At 28.9% G+C, this 22380-nt stretch overlaps 1 protein-coding gene across 1 annotated transcript; it reads left to right on the forward strand.

The window, feature by feature from the left end:
• The first annotated feature begins 1584 nt into the window (after nt 1-1584).
• LOC142322881 (uncharacterized) lies at nt 1585-19204 on the forward strand. Its single transcript, XM_075361971.1, has 3 exons — nt 1585-1860; nt 12288-12371; nt 18444-19204. The coding sequence occupies exons 1-3, from the start codon at nt 1822-1824 to the stop codon at nt 18639-18641; spliced, it is 321 nt and encodes a 106-aa protein (XP_075218086.1). The 5' UTR covers nt 1585-1821; the 3' UTR covers nt 18642-19204.
• Nucleotides 19205-22380: the final 3176 nt, after the last annotated feature.

The raw sequence follows: 22380 nt of genomic DNA on the forward strand, positions 1-22380 counted from the left end.
ACAAGAGAAGCAATTTTAGTGCTCAGATTAATAGTAAAAAGAAGATTAAAGAAAAAGAAACCAACATACTTGGCATTTATAGACCTAGAAAAGGCATTCAATAACGTAGACTGCAATAAAATGTTCAGCATTTAAAAAACTTAAGGTTCAAGTACAGAAATAGAAAAACAATTGCTAACATTTACAGGAACCAAACAGCAACATTAATAATTGAAGAACATAAAAAAGAAGCCGTAATAAAAAAGGTAGTCAGACATGGTTGTTCCTTATCCTCGTTACTTTTTAATCTTTACATAGACCTAGCAGTTCTATGATGTTAAAGAACAATTTAGATCTGGAGTAACAGTACAAGGTAAAAAGATAAAGATGCTATGATTTGCTGATATAATAATTTTAGCTGAGTAAAAAAGATCTAGAAGAAACAATGAATAACATGGATGAAGTCCTATGCAAGAACTACCACATGAAAATAAACAAAAACAAAACAAAAGTAATGAAATGTAGTAAAAATAATATAGATGGACCACTGAATATAAAAGTAGGAGGAGAAAAGATTACGGAGCTAGAAGAATTTTGTTATGGGAAGTAGAATTATTAAAGATGGACGAAGTAGGATCAATATAAAATGCTGCATAGCACAGGCAAAACGAGCCTTCAGTCAGAAATATAATTTGTTTACATAAAAAATTAATTTAAACATCAGGAAAACATTTTTCAAATTATATGTTTGGAGAGTAGCTTTATATGGATGTGAAACTTGGTTGATAGGAGTACCTGATAAGAAAAGTTTATAAGCTTTTGAAATGTGGTGCTATAGGAGAATGTTAAAAATCAGATGGGTGGATAAACTGACAAATGAAGAAGTGTTGCAGCAAATTGATGAAGAAACAAACATTTGGAAAAATATAGTTAAAAGAAGAGACAGACTTATAGGCCACATATTATGGCATCCTGGAATAGTTGCTTTGATATTGGAGTACAGGTAGATGGGAAAAATTGTGCAGGCAGACAACTTTTGGAACATGTAAAATAAATTGTTAAGGATGTAAGATGTACACCAAAATGTATAAATGTAAAATGTACACCAAAGATCTATACCAAAATGAAACGAGTGGCACTAGATGGGGAATCTTGGAGAGCAGCATGAAATTAATCAAGTGACTGAAGACAAAATATTTTTGTGTAATTAATAAAAGTGATAAAATGAAATATTATAGTGTGGCGATCATTTAATTCCTAACACCTGGAATTGGTAACATAGAGTTCACTGTGAGTACGAATGCATGGTGAGTAATAATAGCATAATGAACGGTGTATCAAGAAATGACGTCAGAAAATAAATGTACGTCTCGTTGCTGGAATTGTGTATTAAAATATTCACTCGAGCGAAAATGAAAAGTAGCAGTTGAAATTTTCTCATCAATCATATTTGTATTAGTCAACTCAACTTCCAAATCTGAGCGAGTGACGAATTAATAGTAGTAGTAAGATTCATTCATCATACACAGCATTATAAGTATTCGCCTACATTAGTATTAGTATTCCAAGCGAGAACATTATTCGAATGATGTAGTTGGTAATTCGAAATATTTCAATAATCGGATTCTACTTTTTTATTCGAGAGATCCCATCGCAAGTTTAAACAGGTGTGTTTTCGGCGTACCGGTTCAACGTACCGGTTGTCGGCGAACTGAGAATCAAGAGTCTGATCACTTACCGTGCTACAAGTAGGTTATTCTTACATTAACGTCTTTTGTAAACTACTTTTGAATCTTATAATTTGTTCACTTGGTTATATTTTGTAATCGATCCAATTTCGTAATGAGTGTGGAAGATGCTGTAACTTATTTAGAAAATGCGGTGAGTACTTGTAATAAGTGTAGGTTGTTACGATGTGAAAATTGCACGAAAGTAATTACGTAAAGTTTTACCGCCAAAATATTATTTTAAAACAAAATTGTAGATTTATAATTTTTTATCGTTAATTATAATTTTTTTATTAGCATCTTATAAATAAAATTTGAACAGTGAGTGTCATCGCATCAAGTTGAAAATAATTAATAAAGAAATTAGTTTCCTTTCTATTTAATTTAGCTAACTGTTATCGGTAATAGTTACCAAGTTTTTACCATTCAGTAACGTATATTTAATTGTTGCTGTACTGTTTTTGTAGAGTTTTGTTTTGAAAAGAAAATGAATGTTATCCCAAATACTTTTTTTTTGTTTGGTTAGCTCTTGTTTGTTTGATTTTTGTGTTAAAAATTTTAATAACCAATTTCAAGAAAGTTTCTTTTTTATTTTTAAGAGTAGCCACTGCTGATTGTTCATTTATGTATTATTGAAAATTCTTTACCATTATTCTGCTTCATTGATATTCTTTTAGAAAATACAGCTTGCAGGTACTTTGAGAAAATTGGAAATTCACCATTTAAGTTGTTTTTATCTCTGTTGATAATGTTTTAAAATTAATAAAAACAACTTTTACACAAATTGTTGGTGAAAATGCTTTTTTTAATATTGATTATTTAAAAATTTGTTACTGTATCAATAATATTGATAACAATTTTGAATCTTGTTATCCATCACACACCACATTTTAAAATCAGTTAAAAAGCTTTAAACAATAACTACAGTAGCAGCTTGCTTCTTATTGTAAGATAAAATTATACTACCTACCTCTTAGCTCACTACTTTAGCTGAAGGTAGCTAGCTGCTAGTATTCTTGAGTGTGTCTAGTTTAATCCTTTATTGTTTTTGTGTTAGGGTAATTCTGATCAATTACTAGGTAATTCTGAGAAAACACAAAATCTAACTGTTGCAAAGCAGGTTTGGACAGTGTTTGACCTATGCAAGTTCAAAGACTGTGCTCTGTAATCAGTACTAGGTTGAAGACTCACTGATAAATAATCCATTACTTGGTATTGCAGTTATTGTGAAAATGTATGTTGGAACTAAGTTGTAGAAAAATTAAATTACCGTTACAAACATCTGTGATATATCTGTATCCATAACTGTTTACATGTTCATTAAAATAAAATAAATTACTGAAAATAACTTATTCTATTAGAAACTTTTCTATTTAAAAAAGTATTTTTGATTTTGTTGTCAGATTTTCCATGTACAGGTGACTTCTAAATTATTTAACAATATTCAAAAGTAATAAATTTCAGTATAAGTTTTGTTTTAAAACTAGTTCTGTTTATGTATTTTATATTTTCTTTCAAAATGTTGGTAACATTTTTGATGATTTATTTTGTTAATCATTAATAAAAATGTACAAGTGTATCTGCTGTGGTATTTTGGCTAGGATGCCCACTACCTGAACTAAGGATTCCTTTGGGAATTGGGATTTTTTCATTTGGTGATCTTTGTCAATAGATATTACTTCTGTCTTATAATCCATCCCTTTCTATTACCATTTTTGTATGACTGATGGTCTTTTGTTTATGTGACCTGTGAATTCTGATTTGTATCACCAGATAGGAAATATAATTTAACAAATGTCCTGTACTTCCAGTCCTTAGGCTTAGACATCTATTGGGTAAAGCTGGCCTTATCCCTCTTTTTACATACATGCATACATATGTTACACATTTATTATATTTATAAAGATTATTTATGTTTATAAATATACATTAAATATCATTGTATTTTTAAACATTTTTTAATTTTGTAGATATACATAAAGGAATGCTATTAAATATAAAAAACATTTAACAAACCAAGTATATGATTAACATAAACAATTAAAAAATATAAAATAAATGTTATTAGAAATAATAAATAATACAAAAAAAAAAAGCATTATAGAATCAATAATATGACAATAGCAGAAGTCTATATACTCTAAAAAAAATCTGCCAAAAAGCTATGTGTAAGACTAAAGTAATATTTTATCACAGACTAACAGCTATATTAGTACTCATTGATAATATAATAGCCTTTACTGATCTAAATCCTCCTTAGTTCATTTTTTAATTTATTTTTTCAGGTGTAATTTTATATGATCAGGAAAGTCACTATAAAGACAAGCCCCTGCATAGATATAAACACAGATCAAAACTCAAAGAGTTTGAGTCGATGGGGTTATACATTGGGTTAACAGAATGTTTTGTATCTCGCCATGAGGCAGACATTCAAATAAAAATTAACATCTAGAATTTTAAAAAACAATGTCATTTCAAAAACACATGAAATTATCAGATTAATGCAGTAATAGATTAAGGTCTTTAAAACTCAGTTCACGTAATTTTCTGTACTTCATATCGTTCATGAGACAATTCTATGTTTTAAAATTTTGCTGCAATATCTTTTAAGCCAATTCCCAGATTGTTATCATGTTTTGGGAATGACTTGGAAAGTATAAAAAGTATCTTAATGTTACTAGTATCACTAGCCTGTGCTTGTCACAAATAGATAAATAGGCCTAATTAAGCTTTAATGAGCCCAATGACAAGATTTTCCTTTTAATTACGTAGTATATATGTAAATTAAAAAATAATGTTTAACTTTGAATTAATATTTTATCACAGACTAACAGCTGTATTAGTACTCATTGATAATATACTACTCATTTGTTTTGACATGCTCTATAGTCATCATTTTGTTTCTCATCAGTTAATTTTATGCTTATTAAGAAAACTGTGATGTTCACGCTGTCTGAATAGTCACATATGCTACTGAATGGCACAAAAAAATTATGAAATAGTCCTCCCAGTTTGGTGAAGATTACCTGATGAATTAAATTTATTGAGTTTTATAAACAAAATCTTTAATAACTAGTATTTGAGGTAAATTCTTGCTTATTATTTATTTTATTAAAATAATTTGTTGTATTTTATTTTTGAAGAGTAAATGTTTTAGTATATTAGTTGTTATATTACAGAAAAATAATATAATCAATTTTGAATGTTTCAGAATAGAATATAATATAATATTGTTCACGGTTTGACAAGGATATTGAGAGATAGCACGTAAAAATTTCTTACAAATAAAGTTTATTACTGTTAAATAATTTATACAAAATAGCAATTCAAATTAAATACAAAATTAATTTAATAATGAGTAAATTATAAATACCAAAATACCATAATGATTTACTGTATACTTTATAATAACTAATAGAAACTGATATTGAATTAATAATAAGAAAACAATAGAAATGTCTACAATCCATACAATTCACTTTATGCAATTATTATTTACTTTTACTGTTTACAAAAGAACTACCCAATAATTCATGAATGAATAGAATAATGTCACTTTAATTCTTCTTCACAAGTATCTCACCAAACAGTTTCTTCTTTTCAACCTCTGTCCGAAATGGAATACTGTGACATACTCTTCACTCATTTGTTACTAAACACTTACTTTTTATATGTACTTACTAAGTGTTTCACTTACTTTTATCGCACACTAAACTGAACTTGAAAAACTGTCAGTCCACTAATCCCCGGCTGTCTATATCTCCTGACCTGTAACCCAACCTGCCTTTTTTATTGTTCAAGCCTAATAATCTCATTGTCCATGTCTTCTACGCTTTACTGTAAGCCCTTTTCTACAAAGAATCCCTTTCTTATCTCTTCTAGATTCTTCTTCCTTCATTTTCTCTCTTTCTTCTTTCTGGAAGCTTCTCTACTCGTTGCAGTATATATATATATATATATATATATTTATTAATTTATTTAAATTCATTTTTTTTTGTAATTCATATCTCCTCTGTGTGTAAAATCAAGCTAATTATATAGTATAAAACTTCTTCAGCTACTCCACAAAGTACAGAATTAAAGAACATCCTTACCTTACTTTTTTTTTCATATTAAGGCGCTTCGGGCCTAAGCCCATCCATCTTCAGTAATTTTTATTTTTTTAATTTTACTTTTTTACATTTACACATTAGCTAATATGATACATTAAAATTTATAGAACAAATTTGTTCAGTCAATAAAAAAATTTTTTTTTTTTAAATTTAAAACGTTATATATTAAAATTTCCTTTAACATGCTATCTATATTTTAATACAGTATTGTATTAATTATCTAATTTATTTAAAATTCCTTATCAGTATAATACTAACTTAAGTAATATTTATGAGAATTCCCTTATCAAATTCTGTCTGCAGATTGATTAAGCTGAATTTACGCTTATATTTATATATATATATAAAATTTATAATTTTTTATTATTACTTTCATGTTGAATGTTTACTTTTTCAATTATTTTTAAATTATTTTCCAAACTAGTTATATTATATTTGTTAATTATTAAATGGTCTGCTACATTCTAAAAACCTATTTTTTTTTATTTTTAAATGTCTTGAAATGTTTATAAATCTTTAAAAGTCCTATTTGTTTTTCCAATATATATTTTTCACAATTATTGCATTTTATTTTATAAATATCAGAAGAATCGTATTTATTTTTTACTATTTTATTATTATAATATATTAAATGTTTTATTACATGATCATCAGGTTTATAAGCAGGTTTATATTTTTTATCATTACAAGCATTAATTATGTTTTCTATAATTTTGTTTGTGTTGGAGTAATTTATATAAATATTTTTTGTTGTTTTCATTTTCATTTATGGGTTTTAATGTAGTAATGTTTATGTTATTGAAGTATTTTGAATTAATTTTTTATATATGTTATTAATTAATGAGGTATCATATCCATTCTTTATAGCTATATTCTTTATATTATTTATTTCATTACACAAATCTTGTTTATCATTTATGTATTTTATTGCTCTATTTATTATGTTTTTAAAAATATTAATTTTTTGAGACCAAGGATGGTTGGAATTCCTGTTTATAATAATTTCATTTGAGGTAGGTTTTTATACACTAGTTATTATTTGATTGTTTTCATTTATTTTAAAATTTACATTTAAATATTTTATTTTCCTGTTATGTTCTATTTCATATATAAATCAGTACAATACTGTATTAACATATAGATAGCATGTTAAAGGAAATTTTAATATATAACATTTTAAATTAAAAAAAAGAAAAGTTTTTTTGTTGACTTTAGTTAAAAGTTTTTTGTTGAATTTATACAACAAATTTGTTGTATAAATTTTAAGGTATATTCTCTAATGCATAAATATAAAAAAAGTAAAATTTTAATAAAAAAAAAAAAAAAAAAAAACATTACTGAAGATGGATGGGCTTGCCTGAAAGCGCTTTAATGTGAAAAAAAGAGTAAGGTAAGAATGTACTTTAATTCTGTACTTTGTGGAGTGGCTGAATAAGTTTTATATTATACTCGCATTATATTATATAATTAGCTACATATATATATATATATATATATATATATATATATATATGTTTTTTTCAAAAATATAACTGAACCTTCTACCATAGTACAGAGTGACATGAACAGTTAAATCAGTGATCATGAAATGTGATGCAGTCACTCTGTATTATGGTAGAAGGTTCAGTTATATTTTTGAAAAAGAGTTGAAGAAGTGAGTTGTGTTAATAGGGAGTTACTACATTTTCTTTACATTTAAGCTTAAAAATATTGTTTCAGTTGTATTTTTAGTTCATGAAATATTCCTACCACAAAAATAATATTGGAAATACAGCCATTGAAAAATAAAAACAAGTAGAGGACAAAGTATTTAAGAATGTAATTTTTCCTAACTTTTGATAATGCTGACCTTATAGATTAGAAGTTAATGATTGAAAATTTTTAGATATATTTTTTCTGAATTAGGTGTAATTCAAAATGAAAATAAGTTTTAAACATTTATATGTGGAGTAATTAAACCACACATTTAATACAGGAAATTTTGTAGTTTTTTAACTTCTTATATACCTTTAATGTCTTTGTTCAAAGCTTTTTCTAAATGATGTAAAATATGATAATTTCAGCAGTATTTAAGCTTTTTTTATACCATAAATAAACTTGCATTTGTTGAAATTTACAAAATATCCCCAAGTTTTATATATATTACTTCATTCTTTGATGGTGATCGCTTTCTAGAAAATCTATTTTTCATGTTTGGTTAAGGGAAAAATAGTGTTAAATCTGGAAAATATAGAAACAATTCATTATGTAATTTTGCTTGTACAATTGCTGATGTGTGTTCTGGTTCATTGACATAATGGAAAAGCACTTTATTACCTGATTTGATTTTTACTTCATTTCATTGTAAAATTGATCTAATAATGCTACACAATATTGTCCTGTGATAGTTTTTCATTTTTGAAGATAATATATAAGTCTTGTGCATCCCAAAAATAAAAAACCAACTACTACAAAGTTTCTGGCCAGTGCATTGACTTTTGCCTTCTGAAGTACTTCTACCAGCTTCTTCCAATTATTTTAATTTTTTTCATTACTCATGTGTATGTAACGATAGATCTGTTTCATCAGTAGTTATGAATTGATATAAACATTTTGGGAAAGTGTTTGATAAGTCTGTGCAAAGCCAAGAGATGATGCTAGTAGTAAATTTTTGAGGTAATTTTTTTTTTTTTCTGACAAGTTTCGGATACATTCGTAACTATTGTTGGCAGTCATTTGAGTCGATCAGGTACTATGATTTTTTTAAAAATTATGAAGGAGAATTTTGTATCTTCATTAAAATTACCTTTTGAAAAGCAAAACCAACAGGAAATATTATGTTCTGTCAACTTAATTGATTAGAACAGTTTACAAGTGGTTGGTTATTTTCTGAGTGTTCATGAGCACAAAGAATGCTGAATGCTGCAAATGGCTTATTTGAAGTTATAACTACAGAGTATATTAAAAAAATCTGTTGAGATGATTGAAAGTGAGTGAGATTGTTAAAATAGTAGGTATCTCAAATGAGTGGGTCCATCATATTTTACATGAATACTTACATATGCAAAAATAAAAAATAAATTAATCTGTTTCAACATAATCAAGAGGAATTATTACTTTGTTACATAACTATTGAAAGTTTGTACCAACCTAAAACCAAGGAAAGGTCAAAAAATGAATTGCAATCCAGAAACTTGTTCCAAAGAAGATTAAATCCATTCTGTCAGCAGGAAACGTGATGGCCACTGCCTTTTGGGATGCCCATGACATAATCTTCATTGACTATCTGAAGAGTAAAATTATAACTGGGCAATTTTATGCATCTTTGCTGGCTCATCTACAGAAGGAAATAAAGAAAAAATGACTACATTTAATAAAAAAGAAGGTTCTTTGGAAAGAAAATACACCAGCTCACTCTTCCGATATTTTGATAAATTATTTGAATTGTGCTGCAAAATTCTTCCTTATCCTCTCTACTCACCAGACTTAGCACCTCCAAAGGTGCTAGTCTATTGTTTATTTCTAGATATGAAGAAATGCATTGCTGGAAAGAAATTTATGCAAAATGATGAAGTTATTGCCAAACCATTACCTACTTTCAAGATTTTAGTAGATTATACTATAAGGATGCGTTCGAAAAACTTGAGCATCGTTGGACTAAGTGGCTAAACTTGAAAAAAAAATATTTTGTTGAGAGATAAAAAAACAATTTCCCTAAAAAATTCTGTCTGTATTTTTGCACAGACTTATCAAACACCCTGGGTATTTGGATCATAATTAAACAATGCTTGAAGTGGCCTTTCAATTGCAACTTCAAGTGTATGGTGTGTCTTTTGTGCTTGTGAAACTACATTTGCATTCACCATACTAAAAATAAATAGATTTTGATGGTACTGAGTTAAGAAAAATGTTTTTAGCTGTAAACTCTTCAAAAATAAATATCTCATCTCTGCACAATGCTAATAATTTCCACTTTTCTAAAGTCAAAAATAATTTATTTTGAATGCCTATAACATATGAACTAAACTAAGAAAGGTCATAAGTCTTGATTAGAATCATGTTGGTGGTATCTATCAATTATCACATTTATTATTTTAGTGTTACTTCCTATTACAATTCTTGGAAATTTTCAAATTTCCTTACACAGTTGAAATAGTTTTTACCTAAAATAGTTATTAATAAGTTAAAATAGTTCATAGCAGTAAAAATAATTTTCATTTTTATAGTTTGGTTAGGAGCTAAATCTGGCTAAACTCCATACAAATTTCGTAATAGCAAAATAACTTTTTAAAGAATCAGAAAACTTGAATAATGTTTCCAGTGATTTTATATATATATATATATATGTACATATACAGTGTTTAGTTTAATAGGCAAAATTTTCAACAATAACACATAATGGATGCAGTAATCTGCCAGCATGGTACTTTTATATCGGTTGTTTGTGGCACTAGCATGGTGTTTACTGCAGGAAGCAACTGTAATCTGTTCTGTACCCTTTACAGTACTTTGAAATATCTGTTTTAGTTAACATTAACTCTTATGAAAATTTTATTATCATTCAATTTATTGGTATTTTTACAGTTTACTGACACTATGAAACAGTTTTTTTTTTAATGCAAATTACTACCTTGAAATCTGTGAGTTAAAGAATCATAATTGAAACTTTTTTTATTAGCTATTATGATTATTATTTAACTTAAGAAACTGGAAAATAAATGAACATCATTGTATTTAATGTAATAAAAGATTTACTATCACTTGGCTTGTTTCACCTTAAAAATTAAAAGGAAGTGTTTATTTTGCCTCTATTTTGCTTTCTAAATGCTTCGTTTTATTTCACGGGTATTCTAATTGCAAACCTTAAAACACTTTTTATAGTTTTACGGTAACGTAATATTAAAATTAGATTTAATTATTAATAAAAGCAATTGCCTTCATTTGGTATTTGCTGCATGCAAAATGTTCATGTATATATGTTGTTTTTCTGTTTCTTTTATTTAAGGCATATGTCATTGGTAAGAGGTATCTGTGCTATTAAAAGAAGCAAACCTTAGGAAATTCTATTACCAGTTAAATATTTGTAGTTTTGTTTGTATTATTTTTTTTTATTTCAGATTTGTTTTCTAACAGCTTTTTTTTATATTGAACTACTGACTTTCTTATACTGTTTTCATTTATCATAGCTTTCATAAAAAGCTGAATTATCAATGATGTCAGCTCCTCATATTCTCAATCTATTTAGAATCAGATCATTACTTGAATAAAATAAAGGGTGGAAACAATAGGATGTTTCCATTTAGGAGTTGTGGAGTGTAAAGGCATAATAAAAAAAAATCTTGTTAGATTTGCTGAAGGTTCTGAATAATACAGACATGAGCATGTAGGCATAACTTTAATGAGAAGCCTACTTTTTTTCTTAAAAGTATTGTATAGTCTATGAAATGTCTGGAAATTTCATTGCAGGAATGCCAACCATGAAGCAGTAATTTTCTCATAACTCAAGTTTTGTATTCAGTTGTTTCTTGTATCCATCCAAATAGTCTTCTCACTTCTCTTTTCATTGTCTACATTTTTATGACCTTCAGTTATTCATTTGCTGTAGCATTATTCATTCATTACTGTAGGCCTGTAAAGTTAGTAAAAGACATGCCAAATTTTAGAAAGAGAAGTTCATGTTGAAAAATTGAATCGCTGATTGTACTTCACAGTGGGCGCCAAATTGATTATCATTATACCCATAATTACTCGCTGTCACAGTAAAACAAACAAGCACAATCTGTTTACGAGATAATTAATGGCTATGTAGTAAAACAGTTGAGCTGTAGTGTATGGATTAATTTACTGTTTCCAAGAATTTGATAATGTGCTTATAAACATCTACTCATTCACTAATTCTGATTTCTTATTCAGTCATGAAGTAGTCATTAATTCACTACCAGAGTGTCCTACTAACATCATTTGACAGCTCTTTTTCTTAGAATAATTAAGTCCCTAATCAGAGCAAAGCAGCCATTAGTTTATTCAAACCTGTTTTCCAATTTTAACCAACATCTAGCGTAAAGCAAAGGTTTTTTTGTATTAACATATTATATTATAATTTATATATATTAACATATAAATATTTAAAATATATCTATTCTACCTCTAACTTTAATTTTTGTAAAAATTAATTTTGTTGTATATAATGCTAACAAACATCAGCATTTTATTGTAATAGGTTTTATAACATTACTGTAATAGTTTTATATAGTAGTTTTAGATGTCGAATATTTTTTTAATATAAATTTTCAAATTGTCCAAAATTATTTACGATTTTTCCTTTTATTGTTAGAGATTTTTACTTTTTCAATAAATTATGCTTAAACATTTTTTAATTTTATTTCCTGTGTTTGCCTACTTTATTATAATGTTTTTATGTGAAGTTATTGTTAAATTAGTATTTTGTAGGTAAATGATTTGTATAGTGATTGTTTTATTACAATTTCAGGTGAAAACGGCTAATTCTGAGTTAGATTATATTTCACGGGAATTAGATAAGTTTGATATAGAAGTCCTTCGTAGAAATATTAAGGTAAATAATGGATTTTTCTTGTTTTGCTTTGTTTTTGTTTTTTTTATTATTTGAGCTCGTAAAATTTCTTATATATTTCTTACAGTTATAAAATTTGTATTTAATTAACAATTTTTAGGTAGTCTTAACTAGAGTACATTTTTATATTAAAGGTTACTATTGAAAGTATATTTTATATTAAAATATACTTTTGACACAAATTTACCTTGTTGACTTAGTAACGGAATGCTAAATTAGTTTTTTTAAGCATTATTTCGTGAAAGGTATGTTAAGTTGAGAATTTTGTCTTCCGAGTTCCAAGTAGAGAGGAATTGTCTCTTACAGTTCAGAAAGAACATTTTGCTCCGGACTTTAAGAAAATAATGTATTTATTCAATAATGGGAAAATAGCATTTTATTTCATTGTAATTCATTTTTCATGGTCTCTGCCTGCATCACTAGGTGGCAAAACATTTATGAATTCATGATAAACATTTATCATAATAAATTATCTGCCCTGAGGTGGTTCTTTGCACTATTTATGCTTCCATTCACTGTTTCCAACTAAACTTTTGAGATTATGATAACACACATTTCCTTTTAGATCATCTGTAATTTTTAATCTTTCCAAAATCACTTCTTTGCACATCTGCTAATCCTTATGGCTATGTTTTAAATCTTGTTTTGCTTTATAAACAAATGCATAATTTAATAGAGTTGTTGAGCTTTAATGTTTTTATTATTTTATTACTTACAGGAAAACTCCACTAAATACTACATGAATTATTATATTATCTTCTATATATTTACTTCATAATCATGTATACATGTTAATGCACGTGATTAGTATCAACCTAATCAATCTTTGTATATTGTTGATGTACAAGTTAATTGTTAAAACTCTAAACCCAGTATTAGTTTTTATTGTTTATGTCTATTCATAATGAACTATATTATCTTAAACAGTAAAGGTTTGTTTGGCTTAAAAGCACTTCTATTGAGGCATCCCTGAACAGGTTTGCTGATGACTTGACAGTCTTATTTATGGCCACTGAACGAGTGAAACAGGTGGTGATGAACACTGGGAATGAAGTCATTAATATTATCTTCTGCCAACAGATCAGGCTTCAGCTTTCACTGGACAACCCAAGTGGTTGTAGTCTCAGATCACAAGTTGACCCTAATTCCATTTTGGGTTGGTACCATGATGGTTCACCTTATCCCTGCAGTGAATTAACTTAGAGTATGGAAATATAAGAACATCACATTTCAGAGACTCATGGAAGAAGTGTCAGTCGAAGCCAAAAAAAAAGGGCTGCCATCAGTTTAATAATGACCTACATTGGAGGTTCCTGCACATAGAAGGAAGTCTTGTCTCAGGTGGTGCTCTTGAAAGTTTTGTACAGAGCACCAGTTTGGTCCATTGTGCTGAAGAGGTAGTGGGCCGTGCAATTTTAGCCAGGAATACGTGGAACATATAGTGTCTATGTATGATTGGTTCCTGCAGCATAGGAAAGCATGCAGGAGAGTATTTGATGTGCTTACTCCAAAGAACATGATTGGACTATAATGCAGACCAAACAATTGTGGCATGCATTCTCCACAATGTTGGTTAAGATAATCTGAACAAAGTTGGCCACCAAAGAAGTCCAGCAGTGAATAATTTCCTCTCATTCTTCCTTGGCACAGGTCCCCAAGGTACAAGGTTGAATTTAAAAAAAAAAAAAAAAAAATTGCAAGACTGATGGATTAGAAGGATGCGGCCAGCAATGGAGGTGTGGATAGAGAAGACACATGGGATGCTTTATAATACCATAATGTGGGCCTGGCATCTCATGTAGAGCAGGAGGGATTGTAGTGATTAGATTTGCAAGGGAGAGTATCACACAACCATGGGATCAAGACTACATGGTGCCTGTAAAAGATTCCCCTCCAATAAAGGATTTTAATTACTGTAATAAATACATGCTAATTTTAAAAAGAATTGATGCCTTTTTTTCTCATATCTGGAATTTTCCTGCATTCATAACATGTCCCACCTACATTATTCTGTTTAAGAAAAGCGTTACTATAATTAAATATATTTTTTATTTGTAATTTTTTCTCTGCTAAATATACAATTTGTTCATGTTTTATATCTGTGATATGACGATGTAGGCTAACTTATTGAACTATTAGTCTTATACTGTATGTCATTGTTATGATGGCAAAAATTTAATATAAACATCCACTGCTGACTGACAACATACACTCAGCAACATTTGGTCAAGCAGTTACTGTAAATTTATGTTCATTTATCAATATATAACATCCCTATTACAGCAAGAATTAAATAGTGGCAGAAATAATTAATATTCTAATTTTATTATTAACCTGTTAATAGTTTATTTAATTTTTATTGGTCTAATATACTGTGTTACATTTATTTTTATGTAATTCATTGTGTGCAGTAACTTCCTTCCACAAATAGAATTATTGTATGATGAATAACTAAAATCTATTAAGCAGGTATTTTGTGTTTTAATAAAACAATTTAAAAATTAAAACAACATTAAACAGATGAAATGTACTTATTACATAACCTGTAACCCGATTAACACGATCTATGTAATTTTGTTATTTTAGGCTGTTGCTGATGAATGATACAAAACCCAAAGTTTTATTTTTAGTTCAGTAATATATTAATAGTTGACCATCCAGCATTCACAGAGTGGTCCATCCTGATTGGTGTCTGAATTTTATAACAATGAAAATTTTGTATAAAGGTTAAAACTATATTTTTATGCAGCACCTGTTTGGGCAAACAGAATGAGGTATAAAAATTGCTACAATATTCTGTTGGACGTTCAGTGTCTCCTGTTACTTATTGTGGAGGTTATAGGACTACTTCACGTGAGGCAGTTCTAGTTATCGCAGGTGTTAAACTAATTGACATCCTTGAATCAGAACATCAGTTATGTTACACTGCGAAGAAGTCAGGTGAACTAATTGCGCAGTGTATTTGGGAAATAGAGGAGAAAGGTTTTGTATTTGGCAGGACAGGTGGGATGAGACGGCAGATGGACGGTGTACGCATGGCCTCTTTCCAGATGTAAGGGTTTTGGGAGTCGCCTCATGGATCTCCCCGAATCAGCATGTGACTCAGTTCCTTTCAGGGAATGGTGCATTTCGGGACAGGCTGGCTCAATTTGGCTTGACTGGCTCGGGTCAGTGTCCTCATTGCTTAGTAATAGATGATGCATATCATGTGCTGTATGTCTCCTCAAAATATGAGTTTAGGCGTGCAGAGGTGATCAGGGAGCGTGAGGGTATTTGTTCGAGTCTGGATCTGCAGGCTAACTGGAAAGTTAGAGATGAGCGGCACATCTTTTTAAGGTTTTTGGTGCTCAAAAGGCTTGCAGAGGGTGTTTAGTGTAGTATAGTAACCTGTTTCCAGAGACCCGTTGGATGCTTTTTCACCAGAGTAGGTGCATTTGGCTATAGCGCCCAGTTATTGTTTGGTATGTTTGCTAGTTGATTTATAGTTAATTTAGGATGCTTTGGTATGGTAGGCCAAAATTGCTATGTTATGAACAATTTTTGAGGGCGTGAGATTAGTATTTTGTTATAGCTCAATTTGTAAATTTTTATTGGGTGTCGGTTTTTTTTTTTTTTTCAGTTTAGGTGAGTTTGAAAAATATCTTTTGTTAGTTGATGGATTTCAACACTGATGGAAATTTTTTTTGAGGGATTTGCGTCTATGCCATTCTGATAGAGGATATACTAATGACTGAAGTATATAATCAGGTATTGAGGATGTAGAAGATGACCTCCAGTAAAGTCCATCAGGGCTGGGAATGGAGGGGGTGATGTGGCAACTGGGATCGTCACAAGGTGGGTGTCTTCTATGAGGCCGAAATGGATGATAGTTGGCAACACAAAAACCCACCCCACCGGGTTCGTCTAGTAGTGAACTCATCAGAAATCAACAGATTTCAGTCAAGAGTTCTAAGGTTCAAATCCTAGATTAAGGTTCTAAGGTTTTAAATACTAGATTATGGATACTGGTGTTCTTTGGTGGCTGGGTTACAATTAACCACACATCTCAGGAATGGTCAACCTGAGACTCTATAAGACTGCATTTACATTCATAGATATCATCTTCATTCATCCTCTGAAGTAATTCCTTACGGTGTTTCCAGATGCTAAACAAAAAAAGAAGAGTTAGCTACACAAATCCACACTTAACCTGACACTATGGGATTCAGAATTGAACATTATCAGCTATGTTGATATTAGCCGATAATGAAGCACACTTGCATTCTTTTCCTTTCTGTTTATTCCTTTTATCCATGTTTTGCTACCATAAACTGCTACTCTTAACAAAAAATATTTTCATGAAAGCTCTGCTTGTTTGTAGTCTGCATTACTTCATCCTTCCTTTATAATTTTTCCCCTAAACAGAAAAATTCTGTAGTTTCTGGTATATTGTTTTCACCTACATTAATATTTAATCCTATCTATCATCTTTTCTGTCACATTTCATCATCTTTGTTTTATTATAATTTATTTTTATACTGGATTTCCCTCCTAGCAATAAATCTATACCATCCATACTCCATCTACATCTGCCCTTTCTTTTCATTCATTTTTTGTTTCTGCCAAAATATCATCAGTTAATTTCAACGGTTTTATTCTTTTCTTCCTGAGTAGTCACCCTTTTTAAATTTTCTTTTAATTACTGTTTTACTTCTTTAGTATTCAAGTTAAAAAGCAGTGGATGTAGACTACCTCCTTGTCTCACTTCTTTCTGAATTAGAGCTTGCTTTTCTTCAATCCCTATTGTCACTGCTACTAGATTTTTTGTACAGGTTATACATTAGTCTTCTTTCCATATATTGAATCCAACTTTCTTTAAAATTTTTAAATGTTTGTGACTTTTTATACTATCAAATGTCTTGTCCAGATCTGCAAATGATATATCTCTAGATGCTATTTTTTTTTTTAAGTCCGCCTTCTAAAATTAATCTGAAGAATGACATCTCTCACATGACTTTTACTCTCAGGTAACTTACATATTGATTTTATCAGTATTTACTTATATTTCCAACGATAATATGATAATTTTAAAAGGTATTTTTGTGACCCATTTTCTGTTTCCAATGTTATTCTTTATGGCCGATGTGAAAACAAATTTTTAATCTCAAACTGATCCACATTTATAATAGACTTTTTTCATACTTAAGTAAAAATTTGTAGAATTATGAATTTATCAGTTAAATATCAATTTAAATTTTATACAATCATTTACTTTAGTAGGATTTGGTATCAATTTTGTTAATAAATAAATAAGAATTTTATTGTAGTAATTTGTTCAGTTTACTGCTAGCCAGATTAATAGTTTCAAGTATGTTTTCTGTTTGTTAAACTAGTTAAATTATATTTTGTTGTTACTTATTATTTTATTATACATAAAACAAATCTTTTTGACAACAGAATTATGTGATTTGGACTTCTAAAAGAAAATTTCCATCAGCTGTTTTGAGTTTATGTGGATTGAGTCCAGGTGCAGCAACTATTTTACGTAATCATTGCTCATAAAAAGAAGAGATTAGTGTTTGTTTTAAACAGCTTTATTGTTATTACTGTATAGCATACATTCGAGTATATCATTAGCATTAGTGTTAGGCAGGGGTGTAATATAATTTATTTTTAAAATCATTATTATAGGCAATTATTTCTCATATAAATTAGTAGAAAATAATCAAGTGTTTAAAAATAAAATTAGTTGAGCAACAGAATGAATGTAAATAATTATTTTTGAATCTACTTGAAAATAATTTTTTTTAGAATAAATACATTTGAATTTTAATCATTGATAGAAAATATAGAATAGAATGAATTCAATGTAATTAGTATGATAAGGAATGCAGCAGAGGTAAAACGTGACTAGAACTGTACACTGATCTTATATTCAAGAGCATATTATATATATATATATATTTTGTTATATTTACTTTTCATTGTATTTCAGTTTTTCAAATTAAACCTGAAATAAAAAAGTTTTTGTTTCAAATATAATTTTAATTAATTACTTCTTTAAATCTTTTACAGGTTCCTGTAATTTTTATACTTGATAGAATGGCTCAAGTGAAGGAAGAATATGAGCAGTTGAAGTGTGAAATTCTTGAACTGGAGGAACTAGAAAGAACTGTTCATCAGAGTTTGATGGTGAAAGCGATGAATGTTCAGCACAGAATGATTGCTCTTCACACAAAAATCAAACCACATGATCAATATGGTCTTCATTAGATTTAGTTACAAAATTTAACTTAAAATTGTTTGTTTTGTTGTTCAATTCTACAATTTTTGAAATTGCACAAAATTTTGTACTGCTCTTTAGCACTATATTTATTATTTATGTTTTCAAACAAAATTACGCACAAAATAGATGCTGCTTGCTGTTTTTTAAGTATAAAAAAAAATTAAAATAGGATTAAGTTTTATTCACAATTTTTTTTTTGTGATGTAATTTGTATAAAAATCTTTTAAACTACAAGTATTAACAGTGTCTTTGAATTGAGATTAAAAGAACAAAGATACTTTCAATATAAGTAGGAAAAATCTTCTATACGTGTTTTTTATATACTAGTTAATATTGCATAATTAACCTCTTGATGTGATATTATTATTAAAATTGTTCTTGTATGGGGTATTTTTACTGAATAATAACTTAGATGTTGGATCTAATATTGCTGTGTTTATGCATTTGAGGGGTGTGCATCTGAGACTTGTAATTTCTTGTCATTAAAATACTAGAAAAAGTAATATTTCAATGTTTCCGCACAATTTATTTATTATCCTATTATCTTTAATACAGGGAATTACTGATCTGACTTAAAAATGGATTTTTTTTACCCATTTTTGGATAATTAGTTAGCTCACTTTGACGCAATTGGAATCATTAAATTTAAATATACTTTTTAAAATATTTTATATTTCTGTTATCAGTCTTGCTGTGAGTGAAACTTCTGTTTTAATAATAGCATAAACTCCCATTTTATTGTTATGATTGTTATAACTTTAATCTTCTTCTTTTTTTGTTTCCGATGGACATACTTTACACTTTCATTGATTTAAGGTTAGAAAATGATCACCTTTGTATCATAATTTTATATTTTATGGTTACGTTAATGTTAATATTGAATCCCAGTTAATTTGTTATTGAATGATAATTATTTGCAGTTATTGAAGAAAAAATGAAAATTCTATCATTATATCGCATGGTATAATCGGTAGCTAAATTTTTAAGATTCTAAATCAGCTACCCTGCTCAATTAAGTACAGTTAATTTTTAATATTTTATATTAACATGTTAGCAAAGCATGAATAAAAAAGAGTGTCAAAGTTTAAAGTTACTGTGTGTCTGTAATGAAAAACAGGCAGGTTTACATTTGTCAATTTTAAGTAGTAACATCTGCTATAGATTTAAGCCATTATCATACATTTATAAGTTGATAGAGTTGAATAATGAAAAACTTGCAGGATAGTCAGATTAAACTGCGCCTAATGCGTAAAGGAATGTTTATTTTTCCATTTAACTCTGTGCTTGTGTAATCTCTTAGGTATGCTCAGCTAACTTTTTATTCTTCATAAACTTGCATTAACATGTCATGAATAAATTTAATTGTGTTTCTTATAAAAAATGGATAACATAACAAAGTAAATATCTTTTGACTGTCTTGGTGTCAGAAGTGTTTGTGTGCTAGGCTGCAACATTGAAGATCCTGAATCCTCAGGTGTATTAGTGATGGAAATTATGTAAGGGACATCTATTGAAGTGTTAAATTTTAAAGAAAATAATTTTAATCAGGCCTAGACTCAAGTTAAAATGGGAGTAAATATTTATAACTTCACATTTAAATGATTTGATCAGCAGTAAACTGGTTCTATGTACTTCTTGACTCCAGAGCTCATAAACTGTGAAATGTTTATCAACGCCAGCAACATGCAACAGCAAAGTATTCCTTCTAAACTGTAGCCATTGTGTTAAAACATTGTTGACTTGCAGTTACTGGTTTCTTAAAACTTTGTTAAGTAGCTTTGGCTATTTACAATTACCAATACTTCTTACATGTTATTTTATTTTCACAATACTGCTCCTAGAATTGTTCCAGATTTTTTTATATTATTAGGTAGGGAGGGTTATTTATTTATCTTGTCCTGATGAATTTAGGATTAACAAAACCTATAGTATATGTTAGGTTTAGTGATTAAAATATATCAAAAGACTGATCATATTTTAATTCTGTGGACCAAAGTTAAGTTTATATTAAGGTTTCTATTCGATTTTTATAAAATTGTTTTCTTTATTTTTTAAATGATGAAAGTTATGTTTAAAGTGATATATTGGTATTGTCTATCAGACAAGCAAATTCTTAAGTCAATTATCTAATAAATATAAATAAAGCGGATTTTGTTCATTATTTACCGTGATTATTTGTAGAGAAAGGTTACATAATATAATTCAAATTAATTGAATTCACAGAATTATCCAGAACCCAACAAAATAGGGAAGAATGAATATAGGATAAGAAGTGCAGTCCCACTAACAACAATCTGCAGCTTAAGAGAAACAACTTCTTCCAGTAGATAACTTCTAACCACATTACCTTGAGAGAAAGGGCATTTAACAGGGATGGGACCTGTACCTTGATAGTATTTTCAGTTTACCAAATTATATAAATGCTTAACAAAAATGACTTTTCTTTTACAATTAAACAGCCATGTCATGACAAATACCCTACCCTACTAAACGGCATTTGTGTGCATACCCCTTAGCTTAGCTAGAATGTACTGATCACTAGCAGAATATCCCGATTCGTTAGTATATGTCTCATGGTGGTCAGATGTATACTTGTTATATTATATATCAATATATATAATGATTGTATACACCAACCATCCATGCTGAATATTCTGAGAAACCTGGGCCTTCACCCTAAACTCGTAAACATGATAAAATTAACTTTAACCAATACCCAGTCCAGAGTGAAATTCAGAGGTGAACTCTCTCAACCCTTCTACATAAAAACTGGATTGAGGCAAGGAGACAGCCTCTCACCACTCCTTTTTAACTGCGCCCTTGAATTTGTCATGAGAAAATGGTATGAAATAAATCCCAAAAATATAAAAATGGGTACTAAGAAAAACTCCATCACACTAAATTGCCTAGGATTTGCGGATGACCTCGCTCTTTTAGCAAATAATATTCAAGAAGCCAAAACACAAATCATGAGCCTTCAAAACCTAGCACAAAAGATAGGGCTTCATATCTCTTTCGAAAAAACTGAACTAATGGCCATAGATCCTCTGGTAATAGAGCACATTACGGTAAACAATCAGAAAATTAAAATAGTAAAACAATTTAAATATCTAGGGGAAATAATAACTTATAATTTAAATGAAAAAGTGACATGGCAAAACAGGACAAATAAAATGATTAAATCCCAAAAATTAACTTGGTCAACATATAACAAAAAATGCCTTTCTGCTAAAACAAAACTTAAACATTATAAAACTGTAGTACAGCCAGAAGTCACCTACAGAAGCGAGACCCTTTTCAAAATCACTCAGAAAAACCGAATTGAAAAAATTCTGAAAATAGAGAGGAGAATTGTCAGAACGTGTATCAAAAAACACCAAAAAGAAGGCCAATGGTGGATTGTGCCAAATGAGGTGGTGTATCGAGAAATAGAGCCTGTTACTGATACTATGCGGAAAAAAAGAATCTCTTTCTTCGGTCATCTCATAAGGACACCGCAAACAAGACTGTCAAGAAATATCATTGAAAAGCTCTGGTTCCAAAAGCTAGAAGTAGGATGGATCAAAGAAATTAGAGAAGATATGAAAGAATTGGGAATTTCCCTGAATGACCTACAGAATAAAACAGGAAAAATTACAAAGATAAAAGCATTAGATTTAAACAAAAGCCAGACAAACGACAAAATACAACGAAGAGGGTGTTTACGGATGAAGAAAAGAAAGCAAG

This window comes from Lycorma delicatula, chromosome 4 (assembly GCF_047948215.1).
Source record: "Lycorma delicatula isolate Av1 chromosome 4, ASM4794821v1, whole genome shotgun sequence".
NCBI classification, from domain to species: domain Eukaryota; kingdom Metazoa; phylum Arthropoda; class Insecta; order Hemiptera; family Fulgoridae; genus Lycorma; species Lycorma delicatula.

Bases quoted from the DNA above. Each gene is read 5' to 3' on its own strand.
- LOC142322881 (XM_075361971.1), top strand. From the start codon at position 1,822: ATGAGTGTGGAAGATGCTGTAACTTATTTAGAAAATGCG. The intron at 1,861-12,287 runs GTGAGTACTTGT...TTACAATTTCAG, and splicing joins TAACTTATTTAGAAAATGCG to GTGAAAACGGCTAATTCTGA. The intron at 12,372-18,443 runs GTAAATAATGGA...AATCTTTTACAG, and splicing joins TCCTTCGTAGAAATATTAAG to GTTCCTGTAATTTTTATACT.